The sequence below is a fragment of the Salvelinus alpinus genome, chromosome 39, assembly GCF_045679555.1.
Source record: "Salvelinus alpinus chromosome 39, SLU_Salpinus.1, whole genome shotgun sequence".
Lineage (NCBI taxonomy): Eukaryota > Metazoa > Chordata > Actinopteri > Salmoniformes > Salmonidae > Salvelinus > Salvelinus alpinus.
Window position 1 is genome coordinate 3,634,620 of NC_092124.1, and position 27,939 is coordinate 3,662,558.

The window sequence follows — 27,939 nt, forward strand, 5'->3', positions numbered from 1 at the left end:
TACAATAGAAATACTTTTTAATTTGATGTTTTATCACAGGCATCAACGTTAAGAATAAAAAAAAGCTGATTTTATTTTCTCTCAGTTTCATCGCTCACTCACACGCATCCCCATACACACCTAAAGGACACAAAGAAAAAAATGACAAGAGATTCTGCTGGATTAAAATCATTATCAACCCTAGTAGACATCCTACTCTTCTGCGCACACACGCTTCAACTGGGGTTCTCTTGATGTCTGTCGTCACTTCTACCTCGACAATGCGGAGATCCTAAGACAGAGAAAAGGAAGGAGGGTTTATTGTGAGAAAGCAGTAAACAGATGGAGTCCAAAGTAAATGTCCGATGGTCAAAGAAGAACGTGTGTGTACTAAATCCAATTCCTCCCATTCTACATTTGAGTAATTTAGAAGACACTCTTATCCCAAGCGATTTAACTTGCGAGGGCACGTCAACAGATTTTACCCCTAGTCGGCTCAGGGATTCGAACCAGGTACCTTTAGGTTACTGGCCCAACGCTCTTAACCACTAGGCTAACTGCCGCCCTCAGTCACCCTGAAGTGTGTGACAAATTGGAAATTCCCCTTCCGACTGGGATGCGAACTCACAACCCTCAGCACCTTAACACAATGTACTCAAAAAGCGCCAAGGCATTGTGCATGTGAACTTGTTTACCATCCATGCTTTTCAAATCATTGAAGGGGAGGTAGGAACAGCACACTTCAGGACGCGAGAGGCTGTACTCACTGTAACTTCTCCTGCAGCAGCTCCAGCCTCTGTCGGTCTACGTAGCGCGAGAAGAGAGAGAGCAGGTTGGGAGGGGTGAAGAGAGGAGGGGACAGGGACGAGGAGGGCACGTTGAGCAGCTCCCTGGTCACAGAGAACACCAACTCTGTCCTGCGAGAGCGAAGAGAGGGAGGGAAAGCAAGAAGCGAAAGGACACAGACAAGGTGGAGAGTTAAGACTGCAACCACAATAAACAAACAGTGTTATCAACATCCAAAAAAGATGTATAGGTTTGTAGTTGCTGTGTTTCCCAAACCTGCCGCTAGGTGGAGACATTGACCATGCATCACTAGCCATTACTGGTACCTTATTTTTTTAAGCTTCTGATGGAACAATACTAGCTAATATTGATGAATGTAAAAATCTAACAGCCATTCTAAATGTTGCCAATCACAAAACACACACCGGTTTCTGACTAGTAAAAGGGCGGGCTGTGCTCACCATCGATTGTCATCCATGAGTTGACAGGTGGGGTTGGAGCTCTGCATTCTCTCTCCTTCACTCAGGATCAGGTAAAGCAGCGTCACACCAAACTGGGAGGATGGAGAGAAAAGGAACGAGATGGTAGAAAAGGAGAGACGGGGACAGGAAAAGTGAGTGCACCGACTTCATAACGTCAATGATATCATGGCCTTATTTATCGTCATTGAACCTGAACCATTTTCACAGCTGGACAGAGAAAAATAACGTGCACTATTTTGCATCATTCTAACAGCAGGCAGGTTGTATAGTGGGTCAGTGCAGGTACCTTATTTTGTAACACTCTGGACAGTTGACCCTCGCTGCCTTGCAGCTCCTGCAGCAAATCTGTGAGCGAGGCGCTAGATAGGGATGAGATCACCACGGCAATGGGCTCCACCAACCAGCACAGCACCTGGGGGAGAGGGGAAGAGCAATTATAGACCACTTATGAGCATTAAATACGTCTATGTAGGTGAGTATGTATGCATGTGTGAGTGCGTGCGTCTCTGTGTGTGTGGGCTTGAGTATCTCATAGACAACATTGTTTTTTGCAATAAAGACCTGACGCTAACCAACTGTGTGTGTATGTGTGCCTCTATCTATACCTGGTCCTGTTTGTCTTTCTTGGCCAGGGCGGGCAGGTTCCGGGCAATCCCCATGACAACGGTGGCGGCCTGCAGCGGAGGCAGGAAAGGGATGAGCCTGGAGATGAGGCGCTTTCCCTTACGCACCGACATGATCAACAGGCACTGCTCGTCACTCACCCTGCAGGATGTGGGGACAGATGGAGGAGAAGAGGCGAGTGAGTCTGTGGTGAATATTAGTGACGGGGGAAGCAAAGCTTTTCGGGACAATTAGGGTTTCCGCCAAATAGCGCTGGGGAGGGGGGGGGGTTGACTACTTGAAACTTAACATTGAACATTAGTGACTGCCGGTTGGCTGAGGGAGCGGTGAAGCTGCAGGGTATGGGGAGGTCATGTTCACCCCTCCCGCTCCTCCCTACCCCTAATTCCAAATCGTTCCCTAGCCCCTTCACCCTAGGCACAAGCCGATCTGAAAGGATTGGATCGGTATAAGCAATAGTCATTTCCACCGATCACAACCCTTCAGATCTACGCAAGCGTCTAGGGAGGAGGAGCTCGGAGTCCATTTGGAATTCAGGGACCCACGTTCCCCTCCTCTCCCTCCATCCTTCCTTCCTCACCCAGGCGCCGACGATAACGACGGCCCGCTGCCCCGGGGCCAGCAAATAAATGTGTCGGCCCAGTGGATCTCGTCAACTCCCTCGGCGCATTTCTGCGTTCCAGGTCAACGTTCACATGCTCGGTCGCAGTCTATTGAAAACCACACGCAAAATGATTGGCAGTTCCTTCAAGGACCACCCCCACCCCCCCGCAAGTCACAACTGCTTGAGCAGAACGTGTTGATGCCGTCACACAGCACACGCGGGCTGTGTGCAAAGAGCAGCGCTCGTCAATCCACTCGTTGCGCTGATTTATTTTAAGGGAAGTGATTTACAAACGTAAACCTTCAATAGTGAACCTACTGCTTGCTACTGTTGAATGGCTTCAAAAAGAAAGCTATAAAAACACACCTAGCATTCATCTTGACCGGCCTACTGGAGCCAGATATCTATTTTCTGGGACTCATTCTTAAAAAGGGGAAGCGTCCTGTTTTGAAATGTACAAAAAAATACTCTTCTCAAAATGACATACTTTAGAAACAACAATTATTGCAACTAATACAATGTAATGACCTACATTGCCTAAATTATATTACACAGCTTTTTCAAGCCATAATAACAATATGTAGCCTTTTAGTAGCTGAATATAGAGAGAAAGCATGCCAACCTATAGGCCTTGCATGATCTTTATGCATTTTAACTACCCCAAGTCCGGGGTCAACAGATTTTTGTCCGACTGGGTCCGTGACAAAGTTATTGTTGGACCTTGCGCACCTTGTCGTCCCACTCCTTCCCTTTGAGGGAGCTGTAGAGTGTGGGTCTTGTCCTCCCCCTCTCTCCCTCACGTACCCCATCCTCTCCTCTTCATCCCTCCATCTCACCTGTCGTCCCACTCCTTCCCCTCGAGGGAGCTGTAGTGTGGGTCTTGTCCTCTCCCTCCTCCCCCTATCCATCTCTCATCCCACCTTGTCATCCCACTCCTTCCCCTCGAGGGAGCTGTAGTGTGGGTCTTGTCCTCTCCCTCCTCCCCCTATCCATCTCTCATCTCACCTGTCGTCCCACTCCTTCCCCTCGAGGGAGCTGTAGTGTGGGTCTTGTCCTCTCCCACCTACCCATCCCTCCATCTCACCTGTCGTCCCACTCCTTCTCCTTCAGGGAGGCGTAGAGCTGTAGAGTGTGGGTCTTGTCCTCTCCCTCCTACCCATCCCTCCATCTCACCTGTCGTCCCACTCCTTATCCTTCAGGGAGGCGTAGAGCTGTAGAGTGTGGGTCTTGTCCTCTCCCACCTACCCATCCCTCCATCTCACCTGTCGTCCCACTCCTTCTCCTTCAGGGAGGCGTAGAGCTGCAGCGTGTGGGTTTTGTGCTGCTCCAGCAGGGCCTCTCTCTGCTCCTCCGGCGTCTGCATGAAGCGCTTCTCAAAGTCCTGCACCTCCAGCAGCAGACTGTACATCTGATGGAGAGAGGGGGAGGGAGATCGTGTTAGGGTCCCCTGAGCGCCAAGCTCTCAAGAGTGTTTTAGGGGGATGCGTGGCAATAGTGCAGAGCGTCATAGATAATGAGTAGGTAGTAGTAAATTGTTACAAATGCGAAAAAATAGAATAAATGAATAAAGATATTGCACAATATATATGCTCCCAATAATTGAATAGGCATCACCAACGTTTAGGCACATAGTTACTGCTAGCTAGCTACGCAAGAAGGTACCAACACAAGATGGTTACAAAGAGATAATGGAGTTTATACAGATATAACACATGTTAAGAGTGAGAGCACTGCAGAGTTCAAAACAGGCAGAGGAAGTGAAAAAAGAAAATCAAGGTAAAACAAATGAATTTCCCCTTCCTCCTCTTTACCTTCTCCACAGTGTAGAGGATCTGCCGTCTCTTATTCCACACCTGTTTCTCTCTCTTCTCCTGCGTGGGACAGAGGGAGCGGTTAGAGGAGCAGAATACTGTACCACCGCAGTGTTTCCCAACCGGGGGGGTAGGTGGGCAGTCCCCAGGGGTACGCGGGACATTATTCCAAAACGTGCCGAATATATATATTTCAATCTTAATAGACAAGAAAAGATTTACTGAGGTCACTGGGGTGAAATCTCCAGTTTATTTTATATTTATGGGACTACTTTTCCAAAACCTTCGTTTCGGTGTGCATTGCTCGGTCTCCCTAGCCTCTGCCCGCCTGTTTATCCTCTGCTCACGCCCAAGTGCACCTGACCCTCTGCTCCACACTAGTGGCTCCCCATTTCAGCTAACAGCTAGCTTTGAGTTGAAACTAGCTATGGATCAATGGCTGAAACACACTTTTTCAAGCAGCAGTAGAGCCAGCTCAAGTGAACCCGTGGAAAAAAGAAAAAATCAAAGTAACGTCAATTTCATTAACAGTCTTCAGTTTCACCTCCTGTTTCCTCTGCAACGACGGGCTCTCAAATAATAGCATGAAACTAACCCATTTACAACACCACCAAGCCTCTTTCCTGTGTGGCTAAGACCACAGAGTTTTCCATGGAAAGCAGTCAGAATTTAAGGGAAGTCAAGAGAAATTAAAATAAGTGACTAGTGTCAACCAAAGCATTGGAGGCTTCATACGCTATGTCGCTACTTGTGGCCAAGTCAAAAAAGCCATTCACTATAGCCGAGGAGTTCATTTTGCCTGCTGCTGTTATCCTCACTGAAACTATGACTGATAAGGCAGCCGCTGATGCACTGAAGACCGTACCATTGTCAAATAACACGGTGTGCTGTACAATCGACGACATGGGCGTTGATATTATTGATCAAGTGGTGGGAAAGTTCAATTCCTGTTCATTTGACCTGCAGCTGGACGAACGGACGGATGTCAGTTTTTAAACAGAGTTGATTGCATTTGTGCGATACTGAGACATTTAGGAAATGAATGAGCACATTCGGTCCTGTGAGAAGCTTAACCGGGAGAACACAATCCTCAGAACACAATCTGGATTGGAAATCCGTGGTTCGTGTGTGCACGGATGGTGCGGCATCAATGACTGGGAGAATGAAAGGATCAATTGCGCACAAAGTAAACCCGGACGTTGAATGGAATTCACATGGAGGCATTGGCCAGCAAGAGAATGAGTCCGGAGTTCCATGATGTTTTTAGAAAAAGGCAGTGAAAGTGATTCCCTTTATCCAGTCCAGTCCTCCGAATCACTGACTTGTTTTGAAAGCCTCTGTGATGACAGTGTGACTGAGTACCAGCAGCTACTGCTTCACACCGACATCCATTGGCTACCCAGAGGGAAAACGATACAGAGGCTTTTTTTGAGCTGCGGGCCGAAGTGATTTTCTGTCTGAGCACTCGCACCCCCCCCCCCCGTGGTCGTGTTGGAGGGCACAGACTGGGTAGCCCACTTTGCTGTGTTCCGCAAACTGAACCACCTGAATCTTAACTCTGCAAGGCAAAAAATACACACATTCTAAAACATGTATGACAAAGTGTGTGGATTCATAAAGAAGATCAAACTCTGGGAGAGGAAAGGCAAAGATGGGGATATACTTAGTCTCCAGCAGCTTGACACCTACCTTTCTACAGGTGATGTTGGCAGAGCTCCTATGGTGAAAACAGTAAGCTCACGTTTATCCAAACTGAGTTCAACTTCTACTTCCCTGACATTGAAAACGAGTCTGCTAAACTTGACTGGGTGAATAATCCTTTCATGACTGACAGTACCAACAACAGTCCTACCAGACTGCAGGAAAATCTTCTGTACGTGTCCTCAAACCGTGGCCTGAAGATGAGGTACTCGGAGACAAGAGTGTCACATTTCTGGTGTGATGTGAAGGAATATCCTGACTTGGGGGGAAATGTACAACGAATGAACTGCGGCCCTTTGAATCTACAATGTTTATATGAAGTGAGACTTTCATCCATGACCCTAATGAAGACCATGCACAAGAGCGAACTCTACTTGGAGAAAAGCCTGATCACTGCTGTTGCCACATGTCCCCCAAGACTGACAAAGCTTGTGAGTGAGAGACAGCGTAAACTCTCTCATTGATTGGAGAGTCCTCATTTGGTCATACACAAGTCTATACATATGGGTTACATGTATTGGGAGTATGTGTATAAAATGTGAGCTTTGTTTTTGTATAATTTATCTGAAAAAAAGTTATATAAAAAGATAACTGATGTTCAGAGTACATTAGTATTATAGTAATACATTATCATCACTCTCAGTTAATTGACTAATATTGATATTCATCCTAATTTGGTCCAATTTACACCTAATCTTGGAATCACGGCGGACGCACGAGCATGAGGGGGTACTTCAGGCAGGTGAAAGTGTTTTAGGAGTACAGTAACCAAAAAAGGTTGGTTACCACTGTACTACAATACCCATAATAGCGGTTTTATTTCAGTAGATAGGTTTGATGGGGCCAACTTTGGGTCATGATAAGGGCTGCACCAAATGTTTGATGTATTATAATAGTTGATTATGCTTATGTTGTATTAATATAAGGGGAAGGGCTATAAGACTCCTACCCCCACTACATTTATAGGGTCCTAGACAACAGATTTTTTTATATATATATATATATATATATATATATATATATACTGCTCAAAAAAATAAAGGGAACACTTAAACAACACAATGTAACTCCAAGTCAATCACACTTCTGTGAAATCAAACTGTCCACTTAGGAAGCAACACTGACTGACAATAAATTTCACATGCTGTTGTGCAAATGGAATAGACAAAAGGTGGAAATTATAGGCAATTAGCAAGACACCCCCAATAAAGGAGTGATTCTGCAGGTGGTGACCACTTCTCAGTTCCTATGCTTCCTGGCTGATGTTTTGGTCACTTTTGAATGCTGGCAGTGCTTTCACTCTAGTGGTAGCATGAGACGGAGTCTACAACCCACACAAGTGGCTCAGGTAGTGCAGCTCATCCAGGATGGCACATCAATGCGAGCTGTGGCAAGAAGGTTTGCTGTGTCTGTCAGCGTAGTGTCCAGAGCATGGAGGTGCTACCAGGAGACAGGCCAGTACATCAGGAGACGTGGAGGAGGCCGTAGGAGGGCAACAACCCAGCAGCAGGACCGCTACCTCCGCCTTTGAGCAGGAGGAGCACTGCCAGAGCCCTGCAAAATTACCTCCAGCAGGCCACAAATGTGCATTGTTGCCCTCCTACGGCAACAACCCAGACATCCTACTATAAAGCAACTTGGGGAGTGGAAAATTACTGCTGAGCCCTTAGAAAACACTGGAACTAGTGTCTCTCCTGCAAGTTTGTAAAATTGTATATGCATGGGCTTGGTCTCATGAGTAGAAGGTATTGACCTAGGCAGTTACATCACTAGGGGTTGACTGCAAGCATATTAAAAGCAACTTGGACTTATCCTATTTTGCAGAACTCAGGAGAGACATCAGTTGTATGTTTGATCTTTGACTTCTGTTTACAGCTGTATTTCGATTAAAATTGTTATGATTTATAAATGCACATTTTGATTATTTCTTATTTGTTAAGTAAATAACGGAGCCCAGAAAAAAGGAACCAACAAGTTCCTGAAAATAAGTAATGTTGTCCTGTCTCCATATCAATGCAGGAAAGATAGACCAAACAACTGACAGTAACATCTGGAGTAGCGAGACAAAAGCAATATAATAAGAACAGAGCGTGATAAGGAACTGGGAACATACGTCAGAGACAAAAACAGCAGGAGATAGAATGGCAGAACTCGTGAGACACGGGAGTCTGGAGAGATTGTGGTGTGTGTGTGTGTGTGTGTGTGTGTGTGTGTGTGTGTGTGTGTGTGTGTGTAGTACGTACCTCGTCGTCAGTGCGACTAGTCACCACCGTGTCGATCATCTTCCTGGGGTTGTTGACGCTGGACACAGTCAGCTTACCCAGCGAGCCTGCAAACTGCACTGTGGGGGAGGGGGGAGGAGACGATACACACGCATGTCACAGATACATCCACACAAAGGTGATGTGATGATTATTTAATAAGATCTTGGTTAAAATGGTATTGGTTCTCTTTTTAATACTTGATTGAGCTTGCCTGGTGCAAAGGAACCAATGCAATAGGGGCGGCAGGGTAGCCTAGTGGTTAGAGCGTTGGGCTAGTAACCGAAAGGTTGCAAGTTCAAATCCCCAAGCTGACAAGGTACAAATCTGTGGTTCTGCCCCCAAGGCAGTTAGCCCACTAGGCTGTCATTGAAAATAAGAATTTGTTGTTAACTGACTTGCCTAGTTAAATAAAGGTTTTTAAAAAAGTCCCAAAAGTGCAAACCCGGCCTATTTAGGAACCAACGCAATAGTCCCCAAAGTGCAAACCCTGCCCATTTGGTACACCAGGTAGTGTGCCATCACTATTTGAACTCAGGTCTGGATTTCATCATGTATCATCCTAGTTTTATGATAATCATTCATGCGTTACCTGGTCTGTAGGTGTGTTCAAGCTTGGCCACCTGGGGGGTGATGAGTTTGGTGGTATGCTCCTTCCTCACGCCGTCTCTGTCTCGCTCCTGCCTCTTCTCCATCTTCTCAAAGTAATTCTGCCAGGCAACACAAAATTGGCATCCATTTAATTACATATTTCTGCATTTAATCCACCATAAACAGGGACAACTACTGAAAAAAAGTTTCCTAATCATATAAAAATGTATCAGGAGTATACTACATCTATTTATTAACATTCAATTAAAAGGTGGAGCTCTGACAAAGGTCAAAGGATAGCAAGACCTATCGGTCCCTAGAAGCAGGCGAACAGGGATTTGATTGAGGTAGACCACCAAGTGGAACTAATAAAGGGTCTGAATGACAGGAACAGTTGTTTCCCTGGTGTACATTATGATCTTGTTTATGACATGCTTCCCTCTTTATCCCATTCAGGATTGGTCCGTCTAGCCTGGTAACGATAGTGAATTGCACCTAGTGAATACAAACCAAGGTAATGTTCATTAGGGCACGCAGAAGAAAAAAACTTTTAAAAGATTTTGCACCAGAAAACAAAAAACAGGCGTTTCTTATAGGACCAACTACTCACTCCCTATTTCAGTCCATTTTGTTCCGTTTGGTACCTAATGAACAGGGCCGTGGCTTTTTCCATTGACTTGGCTGTACTGACCTGGTAGTAGTAGTCGTCCAGGTAGGGATCAGTGCTCTGCAGCTGCATCATCTGGATCTTGGCCACCCACTCCTTCTCCCTCTGGGTCATCAAGTTACTGTAGGGGTCCCTGCTCCGCCAGTCCCCCACACGCCCGCCACGCTCACTGGGGAGAAAGACGATAGGGGAGGCAAAGTGAGAAAGAGGCTCCACAGCTGCAGGTTAGCTGAAAATAAAGCATTAGCAATTCAAGGAAATTCGTGCGGCAGTTTATGGCAACAGCACTGTGACATGCGGATGCTGGAACAACTCAAATTATTAATACACACACACAGTCTACATACCCTCCTCTACTCTGCATCCTCTGGGTGAGCATGCGGCGGTGCTGGGGGTGCAGGTGCGTGGTGTTGTGCCGGATGATGGGACAGGGGACGTGGTTGGGAGGGGGCCCGCCGGGGTGGGGACCCATCCTGTGGGGAGGGGGCTGGCCGAAGAAGGGCCTGAAGCCTCCGCCACCAGGCAGCAACGGGGGACCCTGACAGCCCCTGGGGAAGCCAGCAACCTGAGAGAGGGAGAAGGAAAGAAAAAAATAGATATATTTTAGAGGGAGGCTGGCATTGAATGTGTGTCGTGGAAATTTAAGGACTCAAACTCAATGTAAATGAATCAATTTTTATTATCACATCCAGAGAAGTTCAAACTCAATCCAAGCTTGATGAAAATTCCAAAAAGCAGGTTCCCTTTCAGTCCTTATATACTGCTCCACAAAGAAGTTATATAAGCATGATTTACATTACTCATTATTAACGTTGGTTCCTGCATGTGACTGACGAGGCTTCTCTCAAAGTTAGGACCTTGAAACTGAAAAGGATCCCAGAGCAACGTTCTGGGCGTACTGCCAATTGGTCTGAGGTGGTGGTCACAGTCACTTGCACGAACCAAGATAGAGTGAGAGGTGTGTACAATTCAAGGATCTCTTCAGACAAAATGTTCCTCTCGTGTGTTTATGCAAACACCCATTTCACATAACAGTATATATAGACGATCACAATTAATCTTCTCCTTTCCCCCCTCTGATAACCAGGTGGTGAATCGCATCTCTGCATGTCTGGCTGACATATCAGTGTGGATGACGGATCACCACCTCAAGCTGAACCTCGGCAAGACGGAGCTGCTCTTCCTCCCGGGGAAGGACTGCCCGTTCCATGATCTCGCCATCACGGTTGACAACTCCATTGTGTCCTCCTCCCAGAGTGCTAAGAACCTTGGCGTGATCCTGGACAACACCCTGTCGTTCTCAACTAACATCAAGGCGGTGACCCGTTCCTGTAGGTTCATGCTCTACAACATTCGCAGAGTACGACCCTGCCTCACGCAGGAAGCGGCGCAGGTCCTAATCCAGGCACTTGTCATCTCCCGTCTGGATTACTGCAACTCGCTGTTGGCTGGGCTCCCTGCCTGTGCCATTAAACCCCTACAACTCATCCAGAACGCCGCAGCCCGTCTGGTGTTCAACTTTCCCAAGTTCTCTCACGTCACCCCGCTCCTCCGCTCTCTCCACTGGCTTCCAGTTGAAGCTCGCATCCGCTACAAGACCATGGTGCTTGCCTACGGAGCTGTGAGGGGAACGGCACCTCCGTACCTTCAGGCTCTGATCAGGCCCTACACCCAAACAAGGGCACTGCGTTCATCCACCTCTGGCCTGCTCGCCTCCCTACCTCTGAGGAAGTACAGTTCCCGCTCAGCCCAGTCAAAACTGTTCGCTGCTCTGGCACCCCAATGGTGGAACAAACTCCCTCACAACGCCAGGTCAGCGGAGTCAATCACCACCTTCCGGAGACACCTGAAACCCCACCTCTTTAAGGAATACCTAGGATAGGATAAAGTAATCCTTCTAACCCCCCCCCCTTAAAAGAGTTAGATGCACTATTGTAAAGTGGTTGTTCCACTGGATATCATAAGGTGAATGCACCAATTTGTAAGTCGCTCTGGATAAGAGCGTCTGCTAAATGACTTAAATGTAAATGTAATGTAAATGTACATGTGAATCATTTTTGTTCATAGGGAGTGAGCATGCGGTGTATTCCCTACGCACCAATCGGAAGCAAAAGGTCTGAAACGGAGGGACTAAATTACCGTATAGAATTTTTTTTAACAATGTTGTTTTTTTTGTGTTTTTTTTTACAAGAAATAATAATATTATAAGCAGAAATATTACATGAAAAAAAAAACAGCAAAAAGCACATCAAAAGTTAACAGCAATATAAAATAAATAAATGATGAAGCATTAAGATAAAACAAAAGTGTTACAGAAGCATAAAACCACCAAAATTACATTTTACAGTGGTCTGATCTAATGGGATAGAACATATTTGGGCCAAATTTCAGATGAAACAGAGCGCAACAAGCCAATCGGATCTCTCTCAACACCACCCCACATACACACAAAGCATAGTACACTACCCAGAGTTTCCTTCATTTGCCAATACATTGCAACACTTTTTGGTACGGTGTGCACTTACGAATGAATACACCCCAGGTGGCCAAACTTGTAAGTGAGACGGCTCAAGGCGAGTGCATTCAGGTGTACAGATGAGAACACAGGTGAGTGTTTAGTCCAGGTGTTGAGGCCAGTGACGATTTTTAGCGTGTACATCTTGGTGGGTCAAACGCCCAAAAATGTTTTTAGATGCATACCAGCAAAGCCACTACACAACACATTCAATGAACTATAACGTTGACAGACGGTGCTCACAAACTGTTAGAACCTATGTAAGGTGTTGGGACAGCTTTATAACTGCTACACCTGGCTATCAGCGGAGCCTTGTCTCGCAGCGTAACAGTTCCTTCAGTCTCATTTATTTCCCAAAAAAAAAAAAAAAAAATACATAGCTGAGATGGCTGAATTGCTTAAACAAAATGTGGTTTCTAATGAAGATTGAGATGTACAAACTGTGGCATAAGGGGACAACGAGCGAATAAGAGGCAATCCGTAATTTTGATTAATACAAATAAGCGAGCTAGGACGGACATAGTCGATTATAACCATTTGTTCAGAAACGTATAGCAACAGAATTCAGAACATGGGCCGTTCTTACAATATTCCCCCTGTACACCAAGTCAGAACCACAGGATAAAGTAGGCATAGAAGCAGACCACAAAAGCATTTACAATATTCAATGAAATTTCTCTGAAACAGGCTCAGGGCTACATGTGCAGCTCCAAGTCAGAACAGTAGGCTAAATTATTAGGGTGAGGCACATGGGCTACTAACATACACTTAGTATTACATTCTTAACTACAGTATACATGTATCCCTGGCATATTATATAATTTATGCAGCAGCATACATTTTTGGACTCACCTTGTTGTTCTGTGCTCACATGAACTGGAAGGTGGCGCGGCAGTCCTTGGTGGGCAAATTTTGTCATCAAAGTCTGGCATTCTCCGGATTCATGGTGCTTTCGAGACAACTGGGAACTCGGGAAAAAAACAAGGTTGAATCATGACGTTAGTGATCTTCAGGTCGGAGCTCTAGAAAGAGGCCCGAGTTCCCGACTTGGAATTCCGAGTTGGATGACCGTTCAAAATGTATTTTCCCCAGTCGGAGCTCGTTTTTTCCCCAGAGTTCCCAGTTGTCGTTAACTCACTGAAGTCTGAGATTTCCCAGTTCCGAGTTTCCAGTTATTTTGAAAGCGGCAGAAGTAATGTTGAATTGACAGCATGGCCAATGTTGAACGTCTATCCTTTGAAGGTTGGAAAAGAGACCCTTAAACCCAGACATCCACTCCAGTGAATAGCAGGCTAATGATTGATTTGCAATGCTTGCAGTTAGCCACAGATTCCTTACAAACCACTCATTGTTGAATTTGCGATTTCCAACTTGTTGTGTAATGTTTATGTCCAATGGCCGTTGAGCACCGATACGTTTTATCTATCATTACCCTTCATATGACAAGGATTGAAAAGGATTTGACAGTAGATTGTCGACTTGATCCATGATGACTGCTAGCTTGCTAGCTAAGATTTTGAAAGTATGTTGTTGACACGATCAGTCCAATCAAAGCTACTGTAGATATGTGATTTGACGTAATTTTATCTGTGGCCAATGACCTTGGATTCTTGGATGGGCACTTCTAATGTAACTCTATGGCAGCACCCAAGCGCCTTGAATTTGAGCTCTACCCATAGATTTTGCGGTGCCATAGTGTCCCCATGAGTGACAGAACACTGAGCCAATCACAGCGCAACTAGAGAGAACATTACCAACCCCTACGCTCCGTATTTTCCACTGGCTGCGCCGCAAGCACTGAGCTAGGCTGAAACACCTGCCTTACTCAAGAAAGCAAAAAAGAGACCATGTTTGTATGCAGCTTTATTAACTCAATGACTTTTCTTTTTTACATAGTTTGCAAACTGATATGTGACACATATTAATGCCAAAATAACATGCTAAACTCTGCCCCACCTGACCTGAATGACAGGTTGCCACTGGTTAAGTCTCACCTGAGAGTTGAGCATCTGGGCGCGTTGGATCTGGGACAGAACGGGGCCCATGCTGGCCGGGAACGGAGGACGACACAGAGGAGAGTTCTAACAGAGAGAGAGAACCCAACTCAGAACCAAAACTGACCTGGAACCTGAATCTGCAGTGAGCTAGAGAGTCCATCCATGAGCCAAGCTATTGAGCCAAAACCAAGCTAGCTGCTATGGAATAATTTATATTTATATATCCACCCTCACGGAAGTAACTGAGTAATTGTTGAAACACTCATTCAACAATTGGTCAAAAACATCACAACAGACAACCAAAATAAAACACTTAACATTCCACAACTTCACATGCCCCACCTAATAAAGTAAGGGAAGGCCGGAGAGGTAGGACTCACAGCGATGTTTAAGAGGGTGTTGGGAGAGATGCGCTCGGGGAAGGAAGGGGGGTAGCGGTGTTGGTGTTGGACCGGGGCTCGCACATGAATGGCGGTGGGGTGGTGGATCTGCAACACACACACAGGAGAGAGAGGGAGAGGGTTTCAATACAACTAATTAGCCTATAACTGTACACAGAGGGTTAACTCCAGCTTTGCAACAGATAGGAAGAGAGTAGATTCAAAAACAGGAGGATAACACCAAGCACTTACTAATAGTCTAATACAGTGGTTTCAAACTCCAGGCCCGTGAGCCACCATAGTGTAACTCGGGGGCCAGATGTGGCCCGTGAACTGGAAGTTTGAGACCACTGGTCTAATAACTATGAACAGTAGTTATTTCTGCAGAATAATGCCATGTTAAACAAAACTACACTGAGAAGGGTATACACAGTTCACAAGAAAGAGCCAAAATGACACAAATAACTATAAGTGGGAGTATTTTGCATACAGAGAGAAGATGAGGTAACAGTCAATAATGATTACTAAAAAGAGGGAGAAAGGGCATAATTCTCCCACTGACCTGCTGCTGATGATTCATTGCATGACTCATCGGCTGCTTGGGCGGAGTCCCGATAGGCACAGCCCTCACTGGTGGGCTACCAATCACGGGAGAGGACGAGCGAGGCGGGGGGGCCCTTTCCGACAAGTCCCGCCCATCCTCGCTCATCATTGGCGGAGGCCGATTGGGCAGCCCCACTTCTTTGATGATAGACATAAGTGGACTGTCCTGGAAAGAGGGGGAAGAAGAGAGAGTTTAACTTTTGAATCAAAGTCTACAATCAATAAAATTGGTTTAAACAAGATCTGGTAAGTCATTCAGAGAGCAAATGTGCCAGCTATGTTGTTTTTCATGTAAAGTACAGGGCCACATTCAGCAAGGCACAATGTAGCTAAACAGTTCGTAACCGAAAAGCAGTGTTCTTACTTGACAAATTCAGGAAGTACATCCCTGTTACAGCCTGTTTCAAAACAGGCAGGTGTCTTACCTCCATTTGAGTGAGTAGTCCAGGGGTGATGCTCACAGGCCCGAATCCCAAGTTGTTCTCCCAGATATTGTGTGAGTTCATCTGAAAGAGAGAGGCAGAGGAAGAGAAAGCGTGTCAGAAGGCACCGCTCCCCTAGTGATGCATAATAGTCGCCCCTCATTGAACGAGCTGATAGTTCCTTCTCCAAACCCTATAACGTAGTTCTGCAGCATATAGAGCTACAGAATACTAGATCAGTGGTTCTCGAACCTCTCCTTGGGGACCCCCAGACATTTCAAAATGATGTTGTAGCTCTGAACCAGCTCACCTTATTCACCTAGTCAAGAGTTTGCTATTTGGTTGACAAGTTGAGTCAGGTGTGCCTAACTCTGGCATAAATCAAATACATGGAATGGCTGGGAGTACCCAGGAGAGGTTTGAGAACCACGGCACAAGATACAATGATCTGCAGCGTTACTACAGTAGAGTATACTAGATTGTCTCACCTGTGGCATGGGGGCCGCCCCTCGGCGTATGAGGTGCTGATGCTGCTGGTAGCTAAGCAGGGAGGGGTGCAGTGGGCCGGGGGGTAGCCCAGACGAGGTCAGCGGGTGGTGGGGAGGGAGCTGGGAGGGGTGGTGGTGCTGCTGGGGAATGGAAGGGGGAGGAGGGAGACCAGTGGACCGGTCACCAGGCCCGGCTGGACCACCCACACTGGCGATGGCCGGGTCCGCCCCGAGAATCAACATGGCTAGGGACTCGGCTAGGTCGCCTCCCCCCCTCTTCTCCAGGCCCGGAGGGGGCATCGACGAGAGGGAGTGATGTGGTGGGGGGAGGGAAGACGGGTGGGGGACACGACTGGCGGGAGGAGGAAGGTGAACAGTGGAGGCGTTATCTCCTCCCATTCCCCCCATCCCTAGTGCCCCTAGTCCTAAACCTCCGAGTCCGTTGTTCTTTTGTTCTTCGAGCTCGGCTAGGCGCTTGTGCTCCTCCTGCCAGTCATCGTCTGTAGGAGGTAATAAGTAATTCCATTATCACAGGTGTCATCCATCCAAGTAATAAAGAATGACTAACGAATGGGTGATTTTAACTGTGAATGGTAACGTTAGCGGTGAGGTAAAGGACGATATTTAGAACCAACCTAGGGTGCCGGTGTGTCTGCTTTAGGCAATTCCTTTGTCGTTGGCACGACAGAGATTTTACCATGACCACAGCATTGAAGCTAGCTAAAGCAGAAACAGACTTGCATATCCCTGCATGTATTGTATGCACAAAAGGCTTGGATATAGTGTATGCACTACAGATTTGCATAGTGTAAATGATGCTTTCGGGGAATGTACTACGCCGTGTGCTGTAGCCTATTGCCTGTTCCTGAGAAGATGAGAAAGAAAATGTGAAACTATGCATCCGTTTAAATACTCGCATAACTATAGAAATGGAGACATGGTGATTTTAGAGACCATGTTACAGCCGATGTTTAAGGGGACTACAACAGTCAATTTGTTACAGGGCTCTCACCATCAGGTTATTCACATTATTCAAATTGAATCAAGTCACATTCACAATTCGATTGCCCACCATTTATGAATTGACATTAAAGGAGATACACATTAGGTCTAACAATAAATCTAGGACAAAAACATTTCATGACCTGATTACCAGATATATATTTTTTAAGCCCACTAGATGACTAATTTGTCGTCATTCTAAACGGCATGAATAATGGAAAGGAAAATCATGTTGGGTGTTGCACAATAGCCTACACAATTGCGCAGTGGACTAGGTGTCCAATCTGACGCACAGAAACATATGAAAACATCCAGCAGCCGTTAAGTGCCAATCGCGCACACATGGGCGCGTACGAAAGAGTCGCCGACAAAGGAGTTTGCTTCTGCTGGCGAGAATATAACACGTTGCGGAGGTGTTTCAGTCGATGGTAACGCCTTCTGTGCCTTTATCATTCAGAAAAATAAGAGTTTGTGGTTGGCTAAGTCTTTCATGCTCTTAGTATGCCACCAAACGACATGCTATAGCGAAGCTAACCATGTGCCTTCTGACAGTCTCAAAACAGTAGGGCTGACCCCGTTTAGTCTACTTTTTGGTCGATAGGCCGTTGGTCAACCAAGATTTTTTTTAGTCGAGCAGTCTAAAATATACAGTACCAGTCAAAGGTTGACACCTACTCATTCAAGGGTTTTTCCCCTTTACTATTTTCTACATTGTAGAATAGTAAAGACATCAAAACTACGAAATAACACATGGAATCATGTTGTAACCCAAAAAAAACGGTTAAACAAAACATGTTTATATTTGAGATTCTTCAAAGTAGCCACCCTTTGCCTTGATGAAAGCTTTGCACACTCACGGCACACTCTCGCACACTCTCTCAACCAGCTTCTCACATATGCTGAGCACTTGTTGGCTGCTTTTCCTTCACTCTGCGGTCCAACTCATTCCAAACCATCTCAATTGGGTTGAGGTCGGGTGATTGTGGAGGCCAGGTCATCCGATGCAGCAGTTCATCACTCTCCTCCTTGGCCAAATAGCCCTTACACAGCCTGGAAGTGTGTTGGGTCATTGTCCTGTTGTAAAACAAATGAAAGTCCCACTAAAGCACAAACCAGATGGGATGGTATATCACTGCAGAATGCTGTGGTAGCCATGCTGGTTAAGTGAGCCTTTGAATTATAAATAAATCACTGAGTGTCAACAGCAAAGCACACCATCACACCTCCTCTATGCTTCAGAGTGGGAAGCACACAAGCGGAGATCATCCATTCACCTAATCTGCATCTCACAAAGACACGGCGGTTGGAACCAAAAATCTCAAATTTGGACATCAGACCAAAGGATCCACCGGTCTAATGTCCATTGCTCGTGTTTCTTGGCCCAAGCAAGTCTCCTCTTCTTATTGATGTCTTTAGTAGTGGTTTCATTGCAGCAATTCGGCCATGGAGGCCTGATTCACGATGTTGCGATGTGTCTGTTACTTCAACTCTGAAGCATTTATTTGGGCTGCAATTTCTAAGGCTGTTAAATCTAATGACCTTATGCTCTGCAGCAAAAGTAACTCTGCGTCTTCCTTTCCTGTGGTGGTCCTCATGAGCGCCAGTTTCATCATAGCGCTGGATGCTTTTTGACATTTTCCAGATTGACTGACCTTCATATCTTAAAGTAATGATGGACTGTCCTTTCTCTTTGCTTATTTGAGCTGTTCTTGCCATAATATGGACTTGGTGTTCTACCAAATAGGGCTCTCTCTGTATACCCCCCTACCTTGTCACAACACAACTGATTGGCTCAAACGCATTGAGGAAAGAAATTTCACAAATTAACTTTTAACAAGGCACACCTGTTAATTGAAATGCATTCCAGGTGAGTACCTCAAGAAGCTGGTTGAGAGAATGCTTAGTGTGTGCAAAGCTGTCATCAAGGCAAAGGGTGGCTACTTTGAAGAAACTCAAAGATATTTTTATTTGTTGAACACTTTTTTGGTTACTACATAATTCCATAAATCAAAATCAAATGTATTTGTCAAATACACGTGTTTAGCAGATGTTATTGTGGGTGTAGCGAAATGCTTGTGTTTCTAGCTCCCACAGTGCAGTAATATCTAACAATTTCACAACACACACAAATCTAAAGTAAAGGAACTAAGAATAAATAAATATTTGGGGGAGCAATGTTAAATATAGTAGATTAGGTTAGACGAGGGGTGTTCAGACCCTCTTCATAACGCGGTCTACTTTTTCTTGTGGATTAAACTGAAATTGCAACCAATCACAGCCGGTTGTGATACAGCCAACCCAACTAAGAAATACATTTGACGATAGAATTCTCCCTCCACCCTCCTTCTAGGCAAGTCTATTGCCCAGCTACCTGCTAATAGTCATAATGGCATTGTACAACGTGACTGTGTGTTTGAAAGAGTATTTTCCAGTAAGCAACAATTTGTTAACCTTCACTAGACAACTTTGTTCCAATATTTCTGTCATTCAGTGATTTATTCCCATAGTAATTCGTTATGGATCCATAACTAAATAAACATTGGCATTTTGAAAGAGTATTTTTTATCATTATTTTATTAACGAAAGCATTAAGATGCCATTCTTAGTGACATTGTTTTAGTTTGAACGTGCAGACTGGCACTAAGAACAGAACAGCAGGAACGTTTCCCTAGTCAGCACCATGCAATGCCCCTAAAATGTGTTGCTCTGTGCTACCCAGTGTGGAGGGGTGGGGTCCGTCTTGTGTGTGCAGCGAAATGCTTTGCCCCCTCCCCTCGAACCTCGCTCGCGTTCAGAGGATACAGCTGGAGAACTACAAGGCAATCCCATTGTGCGCCACTCGGGAGTCATGACCAATATGCAGTTGAAGTCGGAAGTTTACATATACCTTAGCCAACTACATTTAAACTCAGTTTTTCAAAAAATTCCCTCTCTTAGGTCCGTTAGGATCACCAATTTATTTTAAGAATGTGAAATGTCAGAATAATAGTAGAGAGAATGATTTATTTCAGCTTTGATTTCTTTCATCACATTCCCAGTGGGTCAGAAGTTTACATACACTCAATTAGTATTTGGTAGCATTGCCTTTAAATTGTTTAATTTGGGTCAAACATTTTGGGTAGCCTTCCACAAGCTTCCCACAATAAGTTGGGTGAATTTTGGCCCATTCCTCCTGACAGAGCTGGTGTAACGGAGTCAGGTTTGTAGGCCTCCTTGCTCGCACATGCTTTTTCAGTTCTGCCCACAAATTTTCTATAGGATTGAGCTCAGGGCTTTGAGATGGCCACTTCAATACTTTGATTTTGTTGTCCTTAAGCCATTTTGCCACAACTTTGGATATATGCTTGGGGTCATCGTCCATTTGGAAGACCCATTTGTGACCAAGCTTTAACTTCCTGACTGATGTCTTGAGATGTTGCTTCCATATATCCACATAATTTCCTATCCTCATGATGCCATCTATTTTGTAAAGTGCACCAGTCCCTCCTGCAGCAAAGCACCCCCACAACATGATGCTGCCACCCCCGTGCTTCACGGTTGGGATGGTGTTCTTCAGCTTGCAAGCCTCCCCCTTTTCCCTCCAAACATAACAATGGTCATAATGGCCAAACAGTTCTATTTTTGTTTCATCAGACCAGAGGACATATCTCCAAAAAGTACGATCTTTGTCCCCATGTGCAGTTGCAAACCATTGTCTGGCTTTTTTTATGGTGGTTTTGGAGCAGTGGCTGCTTCCTTGCTGAGCGGCCTTTCAGGTTATGTCGATATAGGACTCATTTTACTGTGGATATAGATACTTTTGTACCCGTTTCCTCCAGCATCTTCACAAGGTCCTTTGCTGTTGTTCTGGGATTGATTTGCACTTTTCGCACCAAAGTACGTTCATTTCTAGGAGACAGAACGCGTCTCCTTCCTGAGCGGTATGACGGCTGCGTGGTCCAATGGTGTTTATACTTGTGTACTATTGTTTGTACAGATGAACGTGGTACCTTCAGGCGTTTGGAAATTGCTCCCAAGAATGAACCAGACTTGTGAAGGTCTACAATTATTTTTCTGAGGTCCTGGCTGATTTCTTTAGATTTTCCCATGATGTCAAGTAAAGAGGCACTGAGTTTGAAGGTAGGCCTTGAAATACATCCACAGGTACAGCTCCAATTGACTCAAATTATGTCAATTAGCCTATCAGAAGCTTCTAAAGACATGACATCCTTTTCTGGAATTTGCCAAGCTGTTTAAAGGCACAGTCAACTCAGTGTATGTAAACTTCTGACCCACAGGAATTGTGATACAGTGAATTATAAGTTAAATAATCTGTTTGTAAACAATTGTTTGAAAAATTACTTGTGTCATGCACAAAGTAGATGTCCTAACCGACTGGCCAAAACTATAGTTTGTTAACAAGAAATTTGTGGAATGGTTGAAAAATTTGTTAATGATTTCAACCCAAGTGAATGTAAACGTCCGACTTCAACTGTATATTGTCCTGCTAATAACAGGGTTAATAATATATCTGTGAGAATATCCAAGAGGCTTTTATATCATTCTAAATTAATAATAAATAAGAATAGCTTTGTTAAAAAAAATAACATTTTGGAGATATAGTTTTCAAATAACGTAAAGTGAGTGAGAAAAAGGCCATTCTTGAACATGGGGTGAGACATTGTTACTAATTGTAAATTTTAAAAAAAAAACAGTTTATTATTTAGAATTATTTCTGTTTTTAGAGGGAGAAACCAAAAACCTACAGTCATCTCATATGGGTCTCCCAGTCAAGGCCGGCACGGGTATTGAACCGGCATCTGTAGCAACACAGCTTGCACGGCTATGCAGTGTCTTAGACCTTTGCGCCACTCAGGCACTGTACAACGTTACCAGTCGGGAGTGGGGCTACAGTACTACAGTAAGAGCAAAATAATCTTAAAATAAAATAAAAACCTTAGTGTAACAACAGTTTTAGTAAGTAATACTTAAGTTGTACACAATTATCAGTTTCTATTTAGGTTTATGTCGCCCATTCATTGTCAGTTAGAGACACAGTAGGACCCAAAAGCATAATCAGTGCTCTAACTCCCCCTTGCGCTGGTCTGGAGCAATGAAGTGGTGACGCAGGGTAATGTACTAAACCACAAATTACCTCTAAGTCCGTTGCATAATCACAAAACTTTTAGTGGAGAAACCACTGTAGCTACTGATTGCTAGCCTCAAGCAGGTGATCATCTGTTAGAGTGGACCGCTATTTTGACTTGATGATCTTCATGTCTGAACATGTCTGACTCGCAAAGGTAGGCCGATGCCAAAAATGTTGGATATTTTTCCTCCACGATAAGGTTCCAAAAGCGATCCCCTGATTTGGAGGTCGCTTTGCAAAGTCAAAATTTCACTCGAAGGCTGATGTCTCCATGTGAAACAATGATGCAATTTTTGTTGCAATTTCGTCAACATCAACACCAAACGGAAAGCACAAGGTTTTGTTTAGAAGCTGTCACAGAACTAATCATTTCAACAATTTTTTTGTCTTCTCCTTGCAGCCCTAAATTGAGCTCATTCTGCCTAACAGTTACGTCGGTCAAAAAAGCTAAATCCAACAGCCACACTGTCATCCAACAGCTCATATTCGGCATCTTTTGAGGACAGAAACTCCTTGATCACAAATAACAGATCCTTAAATCTCTGCAGGAATTTCTCTCTACTAAACCACCTTACACCCGTGTGTTGCAAGAGGTCTATGTATTCAGCTTCGCTTTCTTCCAGTTGAGACCTGAAGATGCAGACTTTTGGCATGAATAGAATTCATGATTTTGAGCGCGATATCCATGACATCTTTCATATTCAGCATTTTACCACACAAGGCCTGTTGATGGATTATGCAGTGATAATTGAGGAAGTCTGGAAAGATCATCATTTCTGCAAAGGGCAATAAAACCCATTGACGCGGCCAGTCATGGCTGGTGCTCCATCTGTAGTTATGGACACAAGTTTGTAAATGGGTAACTGAGTGCTATTAATAGTCCTTGAATGCCAATATAAAAAATCCCCCCCTCAAGTTTTTCCTTTCAACGATACGATTTTGAGCAGTTCCTCTTTGGCAGTCAAATCGTCAAACACCATTCTGATGAAAATGCACAACTGAGATGTGTCGAAAATAACACGCACTCATTTGTCTTTTTTATTAAGATCCTCCCTGAAATCCTCATCCATCATTTCATAGCGCCGCGTAACAGTATTTCTGGATAGCTGAACATCCGTAGTAGCGGAATTGATTTCTGATTTATTTTTAAAATCAAACAATGATTCTGCTGCTTCTAAAAAGGGCCTCTTTTACAATTGCTCCATCCTGGAACGGTTTCTTGTCCCGGAATGATGCAATTGGGGCTGCCTTTGATTTTGAGCTGGGCCTTGTAAAGATCGATTGTTGGGCAGCTAGTTGAGACTTCAACTCTTTTACTTCTCTTACGTAGTTAACTTTAAGCTGGTGTTGGAATCGTCTAAACTTTGAACATTGAGATATTAAATAAATGATAGAGAAGAAGAAGCATTAAAAAGGAAGAGTGGAAGAGAATGGGTTTAGTGTCAGAAGTTAAGGGTTCTCTGTAAAAAGCCAGAAGGCTTTGGAATGTGTTTGATGGAGGAGAGGAGAGCGATGTGTTGATATAGGGAAGACAGATGGATATCTGTGGATTAGGTGAAGGAGGGGTTGAGGTCAGGAGGTGAGGGGTGAGGTCAGTTCCCCTTAAGGGAGTAATCAGGGTTGGTATCTGGTTACCTTCTTTCTCTTGGGCATAAACTAAAGATTGGATAGAGGGAGTGTCTTAAGTAGGATGTATATAACTGTGATGTGGGACATGTTTTGTTGTCTGATTACAGCTGTACAGAACCTTTGGGAAGAATTAAACTTGGTTAAAGCTTCTCCAGTGTCCGTGGGTTATTTACTCTGAAAAATAAGAACCTAACACTGGAAAGTCACTTTTATATTTCTTGTGAACAGTTTCGAAATGCCTCTCGACATTCCCTTCTTAGCAAGAGCTACGTTTGAATGGCAGATCAGACACACACACATTTTGAATTTGTTGTGGTGAAAAAATTATCTGCCTCCCACTCACTGTGAAAGTGGTAGATTTTTGGTTTCTTGCTGCTTGGTCCGGCACGCATTAAAAACATAACTTGATAGAAAAAAACGTAGCAAAAAAAATACCACTGGTACAATAATATTCTGTTACAGGTCTCGCAAGCGTGGAAAAGTAAACGTATTAAATGCTGACGGATGCTATGGTAGCGACAGCTTGGAAAACAAATGTAGCAACTATAGTGCCGCGGGTTGGTCCAATTTTATGTCAATCAGGCATTTTTTATTTTTGGGGGCTGTGCAGTAATATTCGAGACCAGGGTTGAATAGACCTTAGCAGTCTGCATTTGATTGTGAGGTATTCTAGGTCGAGAGAACAAAAGGACTTGAGTTCCTGTATGTTGTTATCACAATCACACCATGAGTAGTTAATCATGAAACATACAAACCCGGCCTCCTTCCCGGAGCAATATTTATTCCTGTCTGCACGATGAACTGACAACCCAACTGGCTGTACGGACTCAGACAGTATATCCCGAGAGAGCCATGTTTCCGTGAAACAGAGTATGTTACAATCCTTGATGTCTCTCTGGAAGGAAATCCTCGCCCTGAGCTCATCAACTTCATTATCCAGACACTGAACATTAGTGAGTAATATACTTGGAAGAGGTGGTCGGTGTGCACGCCTCCTGAGCCGGACTAGAAGTCCACTCCGAGTACCTCTCCTCCGCAGGCGGTGTTTTGGGTCAGCCTCTGGAATCATTTCAATTGCCCTTGGGGGTGTGAACAAAAGATCTGATTCTAGAAAGTCATATTCCTGGTCGTAATGCTGGTGAGTTACCGCCGCACTGATATCCAAAAGTTCTTCCCGGCTGTATGTAACAGCACAAAAAAATTCTGGGCTAATAATATAAGAAAAAACACACAAAAAACGAAATACTGCAAAGTTTTTTAAGAACTATAAGCACGGCAGCCCTATCTGTCGGCGCCATTTTAACATCTGTTATGTCATAGTTTTGTTGTATTCACTATAATTCTACAATGTAAAAAGAGCAAAAAGAAAAGAAAAACCCTTGAATGAGTTGGTGTGTCCAAACTTTTGACTGGTACTGCATATCATTTTTTATGGCACGAGACTCCTGTCTGATTCACACCTCTCTCAGTGGACTAACGTATTGCGGATGCCAAGGGGATGGCACACCAGTAGCACCAGTTGTAGATTTTCCATTAATTCCCATAATTGTAATCTACAATGTTTGTTTGGTTACGGTAATTTATGTTAATGCACTCAATACATTATTATTACAGTCATTTTACCATTCTCATTGTAGGAGTGGTCACATGGCTATTTTTACATAGTTGGCAATGGCAATAGAAGTTACTTTTAGAATTTTGATTAACCACATAATGACTTTGAGATATGAAGACTATCATAAATTAAACTGTTCCACGAAAATGTGCGTATAAAAAAATCATAACTGGCATGCAGATCAGTAGAAATGGTAAAATAAATTGGCACTCCAAATGGAATAGGCTGCCGATGCCTGTTGTAGCCTATTAGGAGCGTAACAGCAGAATCCGCGAAGGCAAGACGCAGCGGGAGGGAGAGTCGGGAACAGGTTCTCTTCATTTGCGTGTCTAAATTATTTAATCACAGTGTGCTCAAAGCATCAGACAAGCTCAGTAGCCTACACATAGTTGATTTTATCGATTGGTTGAAGGGGGGGGGGTTCTCAGATGCTCCATGTGAACTACAATCCTGACGCTATGTTTTAACATAATCCTTGCTTACGGTTTTAGAAACCGTTGGAACTTAACTTTAGTACAAGCAAGAAATAATCTTTCAAATACAAAAGCTACACTTACTGTACGCGGTTTAGCAAAGTTGCATCCGGCTGTAAAACAGCCTGCCGCCGAGGTACCAAACATCCTCTCATCTTTCGCTTGCATTTCCATATTTCCGGTCGGAAGCAGGTGTTACTCAAAACACAGCTGGGCGCAACTTTGCTAAACTGCGTAAAGAAAGTGCATCTTTTGTATTTTACATTTTTTCCCATGTTCATATGAAAGTTACGCTTCAAATGTTTACAAAACTGTTTAGTGTGCGAGTTTTATTTGCGATTATACAGAGGGCATTTCCCTCACAAGGCTAAAGGGGACGTCCAATGCCCCAAGGTTATTATAGTCTTGTATTTTTTTTATATATTTTTTTTACATTTGTCTATTTTATTTTTTTATTCAGTTTAGTTTCAGTTACTTTTCAGACTTGGTTTGCTAGTTTTTATTTTGTTTTAGTTGTATAAAATATTAATATTTTGTTATATTATTCAGTTTAATGTGTTCTGTCAGCCAGTTGGTGAAAGACGGGCAAGTGACTCACCGATGGCCCCATCTCCGAAGGTGTCGTCATTAAACTGGTCAATCTCATCTTCTTCTTCTACCAGCCCCTCCTCCTTCTCCAGGGTACAATCTTCATCAAGGGACTGGAGGGAGAGAGAACAGAGAGAGAGATGAGAGGGAGTAAGGAGGGGGGGGGAGAGGGAGTAAGGAGGGGGGGGGTGAGAGAGTAAGGAGGGAGGGATGAGAGAGAGGAAGGCAGGTGAGGGATAGGAGAGAAATAAGGTATGAGAGAGATATGGAAGGATGACAGAAAGGAGCTATGGGAGAGAAAGAGAAGCAACAAGAGATATATTGATTGTTGTTGAAGGGAGGGGATGTGATGAGGTCAAGAAATGTACAGATTTAAGAAATAAGTCTAGAATGTTGTTTTTCCTCATGCAAAATATTGTTTTTCAACAAATGTCAAAAATACGTTTTCAGATAATTATAGTCTAGGCAGGTATCTTAGCAAGCTCCTCAAGCAAAAATATTGACTTTATCCGCAGATGAATGAGGCTCTGGGTACAATAGGAACGAAATTACAGATTTCCCTCAATTTAATAGCGAATGATTAGAACCCTGCATATATTATATTGTGAGTATTTCGTGAACCCACGTGTATGGGGGAGGTCAATGCTGCCAGCTAGTTACCTCTGCAGCTAGATTGATTGGTGCCGCTAGTTTTGAAGTAGCTAACCCAAAGATGTAACGTTACTGTTAAGACATTAACGTCTATGAAAATGTTAACGTTAGTTATGAAGATGATTCGGAGAAGAACAGTCCAGCATTTCACAGGCAGAGTGATCCAAGTCACCTTGGCTTTATCAATCCACTCACTTGTCAACAATAAACTGTATTTCCATTCCAAAGAAAATTTGCATAGCTATTATACTTCTGAACCTTTTAATGGACTGTCAAACATGACCCACCTAGCTAGCGACTTAGCTAGCCATCTTATCACCTATCAAGACAATGTTTCCTAGACAAAATAGCGAACCAGAAAAGCTAGCTAACGTTAGCAGGGGAAAGCTGCGCAAACTAGCTAGCTAGGTTACATCACACGGGATCCACGTCGATAGTATCAAACTTGGAACATTTCCTAATAAAAATCCGTTCTTTAGTATTTTCCTTTTAAGCTAAAATGTTGAGCCCGACAGCCATAGCCATACTCCGTTCACTGGACACCCAGGCCGTTGACGGTGGGGGACAAGGTGCCGGGGACAATTAGCCAGGGAAAGCTTGGTAGGCCGCACGGAGGCATTTTGTCAACGGAGTCGATAAGTAAAAGACAAAATCCCCCAGAAAATGGCCACATCTCAACTCGTCTTGAGGGAACGCTAGCTAAAATGTATAGATAAATTGCCAGAGGTAATCTAAACACTGCTCACCTGAAAACGGAACATGTATCTTCGGTCCGTGAAAGGTACAATTCTCCCAAGTGTCTCTGGTGGAAGGCGGCTCGCAAATTACGCAGCATTGGAGTTCGCGTGTTCGCAGCCAAGTCTATGTGCACGAGTACGCACAGGAGGGAGAGACTGCGACGCACGATTTACCACAACGTTGAAGTGCATGGAATTTATTATT

The 27,939-nt window shown here is 44.2% G+C and overlaps 1 protein-coding gene across 2 annotated transcripts; it reads right to left on the bottom strand.

Annotated features, from left to right (window-relative positions):
- Positions 1–27,913, bottom strand: LOC139566640 (protein PAT1 homolog 1-like). Of its 2 annotated transcripts, none has more exons than XM_071387884.1 (18): positions 27,744–27,913; positions 26,357–26,633; positions 15,912–16,411; positions 15,427–15,507; positions 14,961–15,167; positions 14,399–14,506; positions 14,016–14,102; positions 9,854–10,071; positions 9,531–9,675; positions 8,841–8,958; positions 8,231–8,328; positions 4,287–4,346; positions 3,738–3,883; positions 1,853–2,012; positions 1,534–1,659; positions 1,227–1,318; positions 747–896; positions 1–271 (listed from the first exon to the last, which is right to left on the bottom strand). In XM_071387884.1, exons 1-18 carry the CDS (start codon positions 27,756–27,758, stop codon positions 250–252), a joined length of 2,610 nt encoding a protein of 869 aa, XP_071243985.1. In that variant the 5' UTR covers positions 27,759–27,913; the 3' UTR covers positions 1–249. The 2 variants fall into 2 exon arrangements, with proteins under 2 accessions (XP_071243985.1, XP_071243987.1); XM_071387886.1 differs by having other exon boundaries at positions 26,357–26,459; positions 27,744–27,889.
- Positions 27,914–27,939: the final 26 nt, after the last annotated feature.

Bases quoted from the DNA above. Each gene is read 5' to 3' on its own strand.
- LOC139566640 (XM_071387884.1), bottom strand. The intron at 15,168-15,426 runs GTAAGACACCTG...CCCTCTTTCCAG, and splicing joins GACTACTCACTCAAATGGAG to GACAGTCCACTTATGTCTAT. The intron at 4,347-8,230 runs GTACGTACTACA...TGTCCCACGCAG, and splicing joins CTAGTCGCACTGACGACGAG to GAGAAGAGAGAGAAACAGGT.